The sequence below is a fragment of the Neophocaena asiaeorientalis genome, unplaced genomic scaffold (genome assembly GCF_003031525.2).
Source record: "Neophocaena asiaeorientalis asiaeorientalis breed wild unplaced genomic scaffold, Neophocaena_asiaeorientalis_V1.1 scaffold78, whole genome shotgun sequence".
Classification (NCBI taxonomy): Eukaryota; Metazoa; Chordata; class Mammalia; order Artiodactyla; family Phocoenidae; genus Neophocaena; species Neophocaena asiaeorientalis.
Window position 1 is genome coordinate 19,725,863 of NW_020175018.1, and position 12,494 is coordinate 19,738,356.

The following is a 12,494-nucleotide window of genomic DNA, read 5'->3' on the forward strand; positions in this document are numbered from 1 at the left end:
GCCTCCCGAACGCGTAGGCAGCGCGAGCGGGGTCGCCCCCCAGACGCGGCGGCTCTGGGAGGAGGAAGGTAGGCGGGACGGAGGTCCAGGCGGCGGGCGCCCCAGCCTCCGGAAGGCGGCCTCGCCCACAGAGCGGGGCGACAGGGGAGGGGGTACTTGGAGTTCAGTTTGCCTCCTTCGTGAAATCGACGCTCTCACATGCACCAGCTCGGGGCTGGGGTTTGGAGCCCCCGAACGCTGCCATGCTGGCAGCCGCCCCTTCGCCGCGCTCCCTGGGGAGAGTGCTTTGTGCTGGGCACGCCTGGATGGCCAGCTGCCCAGCCCACGTATTGACAGCAGGGGACCCGTTAGACACTTGCACACGCTCCCTTTCACACCAGCGCCGGCGCAGCTGCGCCCTTTGCCTCTTGGCCTGGAGGTGAGGCAGTCGCTCCTGCAGGGGAGCCTGCACAAGACCCCTGCTAGACAACTCGGCCAGGCCCACCTGGTGTTTCCTCTGGAGGATCTAGGTTGGGAGTGAACCCAGGAGGATATGGTCAGTGCCTCGGCGGGGCCGGGGCAGGGTTAGGTTTGGGTGAGGCCCAGGCCCAAATCAGAATGTTATCTGGATCGTTCTGTTCTGCGGCTATCAGACGTCTCACCGTCCTAGGCACAAGTTTGGTTTGCTCTAAAACAAAAGGGTGGTTGTGTGACGGCTTCCAGGCATCCCCTCATGGCGCCCCATGCCCCCAGGTTTCCACCAGATCGCCCTGAACAAGGTGGCTGTGCTGCTGCTGGCTGGTGGGCAGGGCACTCGCCTGGGCGTGACCTACCCCAAGGGCATGTATCAGGTGGGGCTGCCCAGCCAGAAGACCCTGTATCAGCTGCAGGCAGAACGGATTCGGCGGGTGGAGCAGCTGGCTGGCGAGCGCTATGGGACCCGCTGCACCGTGCCCTGGTGTGCCCTCCTGCGTTACCCTGGCCCCAGAGTGATCCGCCCCGTGTAGCCCTAGCCCTGTTCTACACCAAGACTTGAACCCCAACCCCAGCACAGCCCCGGACAGAGCCCAGCACCCACCCAGGCGGAGGCCTGACCGCTGCCCTAAGGCTGCACCCTGATGTCAGCCCGTCTACCGGAGGGGCCAGGCCCTCCGAAAGCCTGGCTCAGGCTTGCCTCCCCTTGCAGGTACATCATGACCAGTGAGTTCACTCTGGGGCCCACAGCCAAGTTCTTCAAGGAGCATGACTTCTTCCACTTGGACCCCAACGACGTGGTCATGTTTGAACAGCGCATGCTGCCTGCTGTGACCTTCGATGGCAGGGCCATCCTGGAGCAGAAAGACAAGGTTGCCATGGCGCCAGGTACACCCCCCATCCCTGAGGCAGGGAGGGTCCGCCAGGCCTACAATGTGGAGCTAGCTGGGGGTCAGGAGGCCTGGGACAGAGGCCGCATGGTCCTGAGCCAGTGGCCTTCCCTCTCTGGGCCTTGATTCCCACCTGTCACGTGGAACAGCCACAGGGCTACTTGGATGGCGACAGACAGCGGCCTCAGGCACAAGGCCCAGCCCCGGGGGCCCTCACCTGCCTCTAGCGCGCCCTCAGCTAGCTGGCTGAGGCCGGCAGGAGCCCTTCCAAGACCCTTTGCTTTCTCCCTCTGTAGATGGCAACGGGGGCCTGTACTGCGCGCTGGCGGACCACCAGGTCTTAGAGGACATGGAGCGGCGCGGAGTAGAGTTTGTGCACGTGTACTGTGTGGACAACATCCTGGTGCGACTGGCCGACCCGGTCTTCATCGGCTTCTGCGTGCTGCGGGGTGCCGACTGTGGAGCCAAGGTGAGCCTGCCGCCCCCTCGCGTCGCCCTCGCCTCTCCTTTCGGCCCGCCCTCCACGCCCCGCCCTGCCCTCCACGCCCCGCCCTGCCCTCCACGCCCCGCCCTCCTCCCAGGCCCTGGCGCCGCCCCTTCCTTCCCGCACGCCGGGCCCGACCCAGTCAGCCGTCCCCACCCGTCCGGTCTCGTGGCCGCAGGTGGTGGAAAAGGCGTCCCCCGAGGAGCCGGTGGGCGTGGTGTGCCAGGTAGACGGCGTCCCGCAGGTGGTGGAGTACAGCGAGATCAGCCCCGAGACGGCCCGGCTGCGTGCGCCCGGAGGGGGCCTGCTCTACAACGCGGGCAACATCTGCAACCATTTCTTCACGCGAGACTTCCTCCAGATGGCCACCAGGTGTGCAGGGCGGCTAGCCGGGCCACAGGGACCGGGGGCAGACCTGAGCTGGGTGGGGCTGGGGGGTGCGGTACGGAAAGGGTCTTGTGCTCCCACAAGCTGGAGGTAGCAGAGCGCTCCAGTATCTGGTACAAGGCTCTGTGGCCGAGTGGGCGTGGCCCTGCCCCCGGGTGGGGGCCGTTGCCCGTAGGCACCACGTCCACCCCGTGGCTTGCCAGTCACCACTGGGCTTGGGCAGGGATGTGGCCGATGGTGCCCAGCTCTCAGGCCGGGGTGCATGAGGATGCCTGGCCCTCCAGAGACAGGGCTCAGACCCCACCGCCCTGTGCCTGCTGTGTCCATCTGTCCACCTGACCCGGCTGGCCAGGCACGGGGGAGGTGGGCTGGGGCTCCAAGATGTCCTGTCTGAACTGTGTCTTTCCTCCCCTTGGCCTCCTGTCCCCCAGGGAGTTCGAGCCCTTGCTGAAGCCACACGTGGCTGTGAAGAAGGTCCCCTACGTGGATGAGCAGGGGAATCCAGTAAAGCCACTCAAGCCCAACGGGATAAAGATGGAGAAGTTCGTGTTTGATGTGCTCCCGTTTGCCAAGTTAGTGGAGAAGTCATTCATTTTTTCCTCCTTCCCTTCCCTGACTTGGTGGTGGTTCTGAGGTCCAGCCAGGCAGGGAAGTGGAGGCTGGGGGCTTCACAGTGGGAGTGCCCTTTTGCAGGAGGGAGCTGGGGGGCTGCAGGCGGGTCTCAGGGCAAGAAGGCCAGAAGAAGCAGCCCCTGGGGTGGGAGCACAGGGAGTGTCTGGGGCAGTTGGAGCCCTTGGGGTTGTGGACTTTGGGGGGCACCCATGTTCTCTCCTGAGCCCTCCACCTGCCCCTGGCCGGGAGCTAGGAAGCTGTTTCCAGGCGAGGTTGCTGGGGACTCCCAGGGTATGTGGCCTTCACCCTGGGGTCCCAGGTTCTGGGGTGGGGTTGGTGGGAAGGGGAGGGAAGGGAGGACTAAGGGCAGCTCCAGGATCTCAGGAACAAAGACTCACGCTGTGCCTGCGAGGTCCTCCCCAGCCTGCTGCCTGCAGACCAGACCCCCACGTAGTCCTTGTCGCCCGGCCTGGCCTTCACCTGCCCAGGACCAGGGCGTCTGGGCTGGGAGGTTGGGTCCCTAGCTGTCGTCCCCGCCCCCCCAGGAACTTCGTGGCCTTCCAAGTGCTGCGGGGGGAGGAGTTCTCCCCTCTGAAGAACGCTGACTCGGCTGAGACAGACAACCCCTCCACGGCGCGGCGGGCCCTGCTCGCTCAGCACCACCGGTGGGCCCTGCAGGCGGGAGCCCACTTCCTGGACGCACACGGGGCCCGGCTCCCCGAGCAGCCCAGGTGAGCGTGGGCTGCAGGGTGAGACCCGAAGGATGGGATGTCAGGGTGTCGTGGCCCAAGCCCCAGCCCCAGGGCCCTGCTGGCTGTGCTGTGGTCTGAGCTGGGGTGGGCACTACCGCCCCGGCCCCACACCGAAGGCAGATGGCCGTGTGCCCGGCCCTCAAGCTCTGCTTAGAGCCCCAGGAGACATGGGGGTCACGCCTTCCCTGCTCATCAGAAGCTCTGAAGCCAAGACCCAGGCGTGACATCCAGAAAGGGGCAGGCAGGTCATTTTTCAGGGTGCGGAAAGAATAAGACCTTAGGTGTCTCCTTCTGTGATTGTCAGTGGCCGCCCCCTAAGTCTGGTTGCCCGGGCTCTGTGTGAGATGCCTGCGAGGGGCGAGGAGGGTTTTCCAGCCTAAGTCAGAGCCTACTGCTCGGGTGGGGTCGGTGCCCGGGGCCCAGCTGTCCGCGAGGAGGGCGGCAGGTGTGGTGGACAGCCCGGCTGGGCGGGGACTGGGCCAGCCAGCGTGGGAGGGCAGGGGAGGGCCCTGGGGTACGCACCCCCGAGTAGACGCTGACAAGTGCACCCCCCAGCCCACCCGGCAGTGGAGAGCCTCCGGCTATCTGCGAGATCTCGCCCTTGGTGTCATACTCCGGAGAGGTGAGAGCCGCCAGGCCCATCTGTGGCTCTTCTGGGGTCGGGCTTGTGTGGTCAGAGGACGGGGGCGAGTTGGGAGCTTGGTGGGAAGTCACAGCTCTGCCTCAGTCGACGAGCGGGGTAAGCGGCCCCTTAGTTGCAGAGGACTTTCCGAGACGTGGGCTGCGGTGAGGTGTCGAGAGGCCTTGGGGGGTCAGGGAGGACAAGCCAGGTTCATCGGAGCCTGGGGTTTGGGCCAGTGGGAACGTCGCTGGGGCAGGAGACCTGGCTCCCCTTTCTCTGGAAAGTTCTGGCCTGCACTGAGGTCTCAGGACATCCAAGCCTTGTTTCTAGAAGCCTCTCTCCCCTGCCCCTCGCTGACTCCAGGCTGACTTGGCATCTCACCCGGAGCCCAGGGGCTGGATACCTGCGCATCGTGACCTGCTTGTTTCCAGGGACTGGAGGTGTACCTGCGAGGCCGGGAGTTCAGGTCCCCACTCATCCTGGACGTGGACACGGCCAGGACACTGCAGGCCTGACTCCCTCCTAGACCTGCCGGCCCCGGGGTCCCCAAGGCTGAGGAAGCAGCCCCGGCCTGGGACCTGGCCCGGAAAACACCAGGGAGGGGCCCTGAGCTGAGGGAGGCCTGAAGGGGGAGCTTGCTTGCCCCTGGGCCCCCCACTCATCCCTGGACAGGAGGAAGGCGACAGCCCAGCCAAGGAGACTTGTCACCACCCTGAACTCTGTTTCCTCCTATGGACTTTCCCACAAGCGAAGCGTCCCCTTTTCCTCCGCAAAGTGATGGTCTGTGCTTTCTTCTCCGCACTTGCCTGTGGTTAGCACATCTGAATTCTAGTTCCTCTGCTATTCCCAGATAAACTCATCTTGCTGATAAAACAGCTAATAGCTGCTTTACTTGTAAAGTGGACATGACTTGGTGTCCAGACGTGAGGTCTGAAGGAGAAGCCTGGGGGCTGACGGCCCTGCCGCCCGATGCCCTTGGCCAGTCTCTGGTATTCAGGCCCTCCTGGTTGAGCTCTCTGGCTTTATCTGGGATCCATCTGTTCTGTTTCTTGGCTTTTGGGGAAGGCTCTGTCCTTTCGCCGAATACTTGTTTGTTCTCCTTATTGGAAAACAAGGAGACACGAGGTGTGTCCGCCCAGCCTGTGCTGGAATTTTCGTAACACTCCTTTGGGGTCACGTCATTTAGGATTTTCTCTTTTGCTCTCGGGAAATCCTCTGAGAGATGCGATCCCAGTCATCTCGATGCCCTAAGTGCGGCCCCTCTTCAGGAACCTCAGCTGGTTTCATGTTTAAAAACTACGGTCCCGGGCTTCCCTGGTGGCGCAGTGGTTGAGAGTCCGCCTGCCCATACAGAGAACACGGGTTCGTGCCCCGGTCCGGGAAGATCCCACCATTGTGGGGAACTTTGGTTTTCCCCAAACTTGTTTGTCTCAGAATCAACTCTGAAAGCCATGGCTCTGAAACTAAACAGACTGAGTGGGATTTTTTTTTTTTTCCAGCCTGTGGGATCTTAGTTCCTCAGCCCAGGGATTGAACCCGTGGCCCCTGCAGTGGAAGCACAGAGCCCTAACCACTGGATTGCCAGGGAATTTCTGGGATGCTTATTTTAATTTGTACCTTGAGGCTTCCAAACATATCCAGGACTCTAAAATTGCCTCTTTACAAAATACTACTTCTAAACTAACTAATGGAGGCAAGCAAACACTTGAAAGAACACGAAATGGCTTCTGAGGGCTTTCCCCTCCCCTCCCTGTGCCCCCATCCCCGCCTTCCCTTCACCCCCTGCCATCCCCACCTCCTCTGGGCCTCCCACCCCCTCCTCTTCCCCCCCCTGCTGAGACTCCCCTTTTTCTCAAAACCTCTGCCCACTTCCCCCTCCCCTGAACCTATTAAAGTTAAACCTTCTGGGGGTCCAAATGCTAAATCCCTAGTGTTTTATGTTCCCCGAACTAAGTAAAGTTGAATTGTTAGCCATCCATAGATGGCTAACAATTGGATTCAGAAAATCCAAAGATTTTCTGAAAGTAACTGAGAAACCCATAGGTTTGCTGAAGAATTTAACATTAGTGATTCAAACTTGTCAGCCTGGCTTCTCAGATATGTATCAATTAGTCCACAGCCTTATTGGCTTCTCAGATATGTATCAATTAGTCCACAGTGAAGGTCAGGCCCCATACTGAATGAAACCAAGTGGGAATCTGGAAGGGATTTGGAAAAACAGACCCTGACTGTTGACAGGCATGGGGACTTGCTGGAGATCTTTACTGAACATTTCGAAAGCTTTTCCTAAGCTTGTTGATGGGAACAAAATTCAGGCTGGCAGGCAATGATCTGACAAACGTGTTCACAGATATTATAGTCGACTTCAGGTTGTCCTTAAAGAAAATTCTGGTCTTCCTCTGGAGACTGAATCTGTACACAAGCAGGACACTATGGGGCCTTCCCAGAACAGCCCCTCCCCCCCACCATGTCCTCCACCTGCCTCTTGTCTGTAGAAAACCTTTAGTCTCCCAGGCCTTCCCCGAGTTCCAAGAGTACATTTAATCAGAGAAGTGAGAAAATGCAGAAGAAAGAAAAACAAACAATACCAAAAAACAATAGTTTAGCCATTAAACAAAGCCAAGGACCTTTAGTTCCTCCTCAAGGGCTAAAGATAATATTCTGAGCCATGTTCTTGAGCTGTGTTGCAGATACTGAAAACCCCACCAGGTGGAAGAAGCTAACTGTTCTGTCGCTCCAGCATGTACACCCCAGACCGGTTGGAACCAGAAGGTTGATGATGCTGACTCCCAATAACCTCACCACCAACCCATCAGAAGAATGTCCAAACTTCCCTCATGGCGCAGTGGTTAAGAATCCTCCTGCCGATGCAGGGGACATGGGTTCGAGCCCTGGTCCGGGAAGATCCCACGTGCCACGGAGCATCTAAGCCCGTGCGCCACAACTACTGAGCCCGTGCGCCACAACTACTGAGCCCACGTGCCTACAGCCCATGCTCCGCAACAAAGATGAGCCACTGCAATGAGAAGACCGAGCACTGCATCAAAGAGTAGCACCCGCTCGCCGCAACTAGAGGAAGACCGCACGCAGCAATGAAGACCCAACGTGGCCAAAAACAAATATTTTTTTTAAAAATCAGTAAAGTTATTAAAAGAAAAAAATGTCCACGAGCTGATCACACACCCCACAACCCTCCTCCCTCACCCTGTCTTTAAAAACCTTTACTCGGGGCTTCCCTGGTGGTGCAGTGCTTGAGAGTCCGCCTGCCAATGCAGGGGACGCGGGTTCGTGCCCCAGTCTGGGAAGATCCCACGTGCCACGGGGCGGCTGGGCCCATGAGCCGTGGCCGCTGAGCCTGTGCGTCCGGAACCTGTGCTCCGCAACGGGAGAGGCCACAACGGTGAGAGGCCCGTGTACCGCAAAAACAAAAAAACAAAAAAACAACAACCACCTTTACCTGGAAGAGTTAAGGTAGTTTGGGTCTTTTGAGCACTGGCTGCGTGGACTCCTTGCTTAGCGCCTGCAATGAACACTGCCCTTTCCTTCCTCACACACTGGTGTCAGGAGATTGGCTTTACTGCATGGACGATCAGACCCAAGTTTGCTTTGGTAACAAATCCACTCAGGTAGCCTTTAACTCTGTGTTCATTGACAGGCGTAACTGGGATCCTTCCCTTCTAGATAAAAGGACCAGGGTTGAACCGGAAACCATGTCCACTCCAGATTTAGCTAATTTAGCCACCAACTCATCTGCACTCTAGACTATTCAACTGAAAGGAAGTCCACTCAAACCCTTAACCTTCAACTCCAGCAAATGAAGGTCCCTAGACAAAACCCAAACCCTCCTAGTTCCTGCTATTATCGCAAAAAGCCAGGACTTTGGGAAAAAGATTGTCACAAGTGCCTTCAGCCCTCTAACCAGCCTTTCCAACGCCCTCCTGACCACCACCAACGGGCCTCTGAGGAACCACAGGGGTTCTTCCCAACCCTCCCTCTTCACCAGCTCAGAAAAACAACTCTCCAGATCGGGAATCAATCTCTTCTGGCACCAGAGCCACACTCAGTTCAACTGCGGTAAAGCAGCCCCTGCCTCGGAGCTCGAAAGTGATCCAAATAGTGGGGGTCTCTGATGAACCTCAACAGGGTCCTGTCTCTGAACCTGTTCCTTTTCGTTTAGGCCCCTGAGAGATACCCACACTTCCCTCCTTAGTCTCTCCGCCCCTATTCATTTATTGGGCCAAGACAGCTCAGCGAATATGCTGGAATTTCTTTCTCCCAAAAGGGGAAATAATTCTAGAATTTCACAGTAACAGTTAAAATAGCCAACCAGGTGAATTAAGTGACCCTTCACTGGCTTGGCTTTGCTTTGTCTCTGACGGTCCTGGAGCTGATTCGGGAGACGCTGACCATTTGTCCCTACTGAGTCAGCTACCATCCTCCTTATGGGCAAAACGTCTCCAACTGATATTGGCAAAATCCCCAGTGCTCTTCCCATTAAGACTCAAACAGGTCCCTCGAAACCTCTCCCCAGAACTGATCAATACCCTAGGAGGAAAGAAGCCCTTCAAGGTATAAAGCCCGTAAGAGGATTCCAAGGCTCAGAGCCTCACTACCCCTTGCGCTAGTCTCTGTAATACTATTAAATATAACCTGTGAGAAAGCCCAGTGGCTGAGGATGGAGGTCTGTCCAGGACCTGCAGGCAATAATCAACGTTGCTGCCCCTCGACACCCTGTTGTTCTTAACCTCCATACTCTACTAGCATCCATTCCTACTGAAAGCACGTTTTTTCACTGTTATTAATCTGTGCCGCGCATGCTTTGGTACAGGCACACCTCAGAGATATTGCGGGTTTGGTTCTAGACCGTTACAAAAAAGCGAGTATCACAATAAAGCAAGTCACGTGAATACTTTGGTCCCAGTGCATATAAAAATTATGTTCATACTCGGATGCAGTTTATTAAATGTGCAATAGCATTGTGTCTAGAAAACGATATACGTACCTTAACGTAAAAATACTTTATTCCAAGAAATGCTAACCATCACGAGCCTTCAGCAAGTTCTAATATTTCGCAATAGTAACATCAAAGATCACTGACCGCAGGTCACCATAACACATATAACAGTAATGAAAATGTTCGAGAAATTCCAAGAATTACCAAAATGTGGCACAGAGACAGGAAGCGAACAAATGCTGTTGGAAAAATGGCGCCCACAGACTTGCTGGATGTAGGGTTGCCACAAACCTTAAATTTGAAAAAAACACAAGATCTGCGGAGTGCAATAAACCAAAGTACAATAAAACGAGGTGTGCCTGAATTCCAGCTGATAAGGCTAGCTGAGACCTTCTCAGCCTTCACTTGGGAAGGACAATACATCTGGACATTAATGCCCCAAGGTTTCACTGAAATTCCTTCCTACTTTTCCCAGGCTTAAAGGCTGATGCGGATGCTACGTTTCCTGCAGGCTCTACTTTATTACAGTATGTGGATGATTATCTGCTCTGCTCGCCTCCTCAAACCTCTTCACAGGAAGACATCATCCAACTGCTAAAACTTTTGGTTTCAAAGGAGCATTAAAGCCTCCAAGGAAAAACTGCAGTTGCTCAAACTCAGGATCGCTGTTTAGGTCACCGGATCTCGGAACAAGGACGCATTAGGATCCAGGTGCTTCATGGCATTCTGAACTTCCCCAAACCTAACACTAAGCCCCACCTCCAATGGACTTTCATACGAAGCAGCCCTCCCCAACTTCCCTTTTTCCTCTGTAAAGTACTACTGCTTTCCCTGGTCTCTGGACATGGCTATTACAGGCTATATGTGCACACCCTTAACTGCGATTCCTCCGCCATTCCTGAATAAACTCATTTTGCTGATGAAATAGCCAGCTATTTTTAAGGTTGATAGGTCCATGGATGAAAACTCCCAGAGCCTCTTACTGTGCAACGGGCCCCCCGTCCTCTCGCTGACCCCGGCCCCGCCAGGCCCCAGCCTCTCCAGGCTCTGGGGCAGGCACCCGGATCAAATCCACCTGGTGGGGGAGGGCGGGGTCGAGACCTGGGGTCTGGGGCGCAGAGGCACCCCGCCGACATGGCGGAGCGGTGTCACACCCGCCCGGTGTCAGCGCCAGCCCGAGAAGGCCCGGCCCATCCCACGGCCCACAGGCCCTGGGGAAGCCGCGCGGGGCCGCAACCACAGGGAAATCCCAGGGGAACCGGCTCGAGCGGAAACCCCACCGGCTGCGCAGCCACACCAGCGAGACGTGCGCAGGAGCGAGCAGCGTGGGCGTGACGTCACCGCGCACGCACGGAGGCGCGCCGTGGGATGTAAGCCCGCACGCAGGAGCAGCGACGGCGGGCGCAGGCGCAATGGGACTCCGAGGGCGCGGCAAAGGCGCATTGGCTCCGAGCGATGGGCGGGGAGTCGAGGGCGCCGCGATGGCCGCCTACCGGCGTCGGACCTGCCGGCCTCACTGCCTAGCTCGGAGCCGGGCCTCCTGACGACGCCGTGGGGCGAGGCTCCCCGGCCCGCTGCCGCCGTCATGTATCCGCCGCCGCCGCTGCCGCCGCGTCGGGACTTCATCTCGGTGACGCTGAGCCCCGGCCGGAGCTACGACGGCGGCCAGGGCCTGAGGCGGCGCTCGTTCTGGCGGGTGAGGGGCGGCCTGGGGGCCTCCCCGGGGCGAGCGCACGAACGCGGCTCCCGGGGTCTCGGGCTGCAGGGCCGAGGCGAGGCCGGCGGAGCCCGAGCCAGCGCACGCGGGCTGCCGGCCTTTCCCCGCTGTCCCCGTGTCAGGCAGAAACGGCCCCCGCGTGGGTTTGCATTCTCCTCGAACGCGGGCCCGTGCGGTGTGTCGTCCGCAGCAGGGTCATCCCAGCCTGCGGCCGCCGCCGAGGCAGCTTCCTCCGCTTCAAAAGCAGCGGAGCCCACGCCGGGCTCCGGAATTCCTCGTCGCCCCCGCGGAGCGCGTCACAGTGGGAGCGATTTCCAGCGGCGCTCTTTTCAGTAAAAGGCGTCACGGTCTGTCTCTCCCTCTCAGAAATGGAAGCAGCTGTCGAGGTTACAGCGGAACGTGGTCCTCTTCCTGCTGGCGTTCCTGATGCTCTGCGGCCTCCTGTCCTACATCAGCGTGGCCGACGAGTGGAAAGGTACCAGCTCCACGATTCCGCTGTGACCCGTGGGGGCTCCTGAGGGCGGACGAAGCGGCAGCAGCTGCAGGAGGCATAGACGTGGACACATTGGCGGGAAGTCGAAACACAGAGAAGCCTAGAGTGTTCCCAGGCCCCGGCTGGGAGGTGGCTGTCAATCTGAGGTTGTGTGACTGTTGCCCAGATGTCTGCCGTGAGGACCAGCATCTCACCCTCTCTGTCTCACAGTGAGATTCAGGTCCCGCGTCTGAACGCGACCCGCGCCGCCGGGAGCCGGGAAGGGCCGGGCGGGGTGCCAGTGAGGGGGTGCAGGGTCCCTTCTGAATTGCTCTAGGGTGGCTTCTTTGAGGAGGAAGGCGACGGAGCTGCTGTAGGTTTGCTCCAGTAAATGGCCTTGTGCGCTTCCCGAAACGGAAACCATGAAGGCAGAGCAACGGGGATGTGCGTGGGGATAGGGACAGGAAGGGCCAGGTGCTTTGGAAAAGGTTTGATTCCCTTCGACCATGCTTGAATTGCTCGAACTGCGCTCTTCGGAGGTCCCGCCGCGTCCTTTTACACGGAGTCACAGCTGTGTGGATGCCGTCTCGAGCGCACGTTGAATGTTCTCCAGGCTTCCTGGCGAATCTGAGATAAAGTAGATTCTCTTGTTTAGCCGTGGGCAGCAGGTCGGCAGAAGGGCCGAAGGTGAGACCCGCAAATCCACCCGTCTTGCCAGCTCCTCGGAGAGCAGCTGAGAACCCGGAAACCTTCGCGGGGCTGTCACCTCAGGTACTCTGAATAAACTGTACGTGCAGTTGTAACCCGGGCCCGTGCCAGAAGCATTTCGAAACAGTACGTGCTGTTTCAGACAGTCTGGGAAGGCTTCTGTTTCTTACCATTTGTGTGAGGTTTTAACCTCACACTCCTTGCCCTGGGCTGGTTGGATGAAGGAGACAGGGGGAAGGAAAGGAAGGGGGCCATTCTGTCCCTCGTCTTCTCTGTGCATCCGCTGGGCCGGATCCTTGGTAGGTGCAAGACCCGTCCCTCTTCTCTGGGAGCTCCTGGCGGGGGACACTCAGGTGGGCACTCCGCTCTGGACCTGCCCAGACCGAGTTGCTGGGGGCCCGAGCGTCAGTCGGGGCCTGGGAGAGAGGTTTGGGAGTACGCAG

General features: G+C 58.4%; 2 protein-coding genes across 6 annotated transcripts in view; both read left to right on the forward strand.

Moving 5' to 3' along the window:
• Positions 1–6: 6 nt before the first annotated feature.
• UAP1L1 (UDP-N-acetylglucosamine pyrophosphorylase 1 like 1) lies at positions 7–4,770 on the forward strand. 2 transcript variants are annotated; one of them, XM_024762451.1, is made up of 9 exons: positions 7–68; positions 733–937; positions 1,166–1,341; positions 1,640–1,812; positions 2,006–2,199; positions 2,646–2,786; positions 3,372–3,557; positions 4,134–4,200; positions 4,632–4,770. In XM_024762451.1, exons 2-9 carry the CDS (start codon positions 822–824, stop codon positions 4,713–4,715), a joined length of 1,137 nt encoding a protein of 378 aa, XP_024618219.1. In that variant the 5' UTR covers positions 7–68; positions 733–821; the 3' UTR covers positions 4,716–4,770. The 2 variants fall into 2 exon arrangements, with proteins under 2 accessions (XP_024618219.1, XP_024618218.1); XM_024762450.1 differs by lacking the exon at positions 4,134–4,200 and having other exon boundaries at positions 4,564–4,770.
• A 5,831-nt stretch (positions 4,771–10,601) lies between these two features.
• MAN1B1 (mannosidase alpha class 1B member 1) overlaps positions 10,602–12,494 on the forward strand; it is an 11,767-nt gene continuing 9,874 nt past the window's right edge. For 3 of the 4 annotated variants that reach the window (XM_024762294.1, XM_024762293.1, XM_024762295.1), the window contains exons 1-3: positions 10,602–10,850; positions 11,238–11,346; positions 11,999–12,114. In XM_024762294.1, the coding sequence (XP_024618062.1) occupies positions 10,740–10,850; positions 11,238–11,346; positions 11,999–12,114 (336 nt within the window). In that variant the 5' untranslated portion in view covers positions 10,602–10,739. The other variant, XM_024762296.1, reaches the window with a different exon arrangement.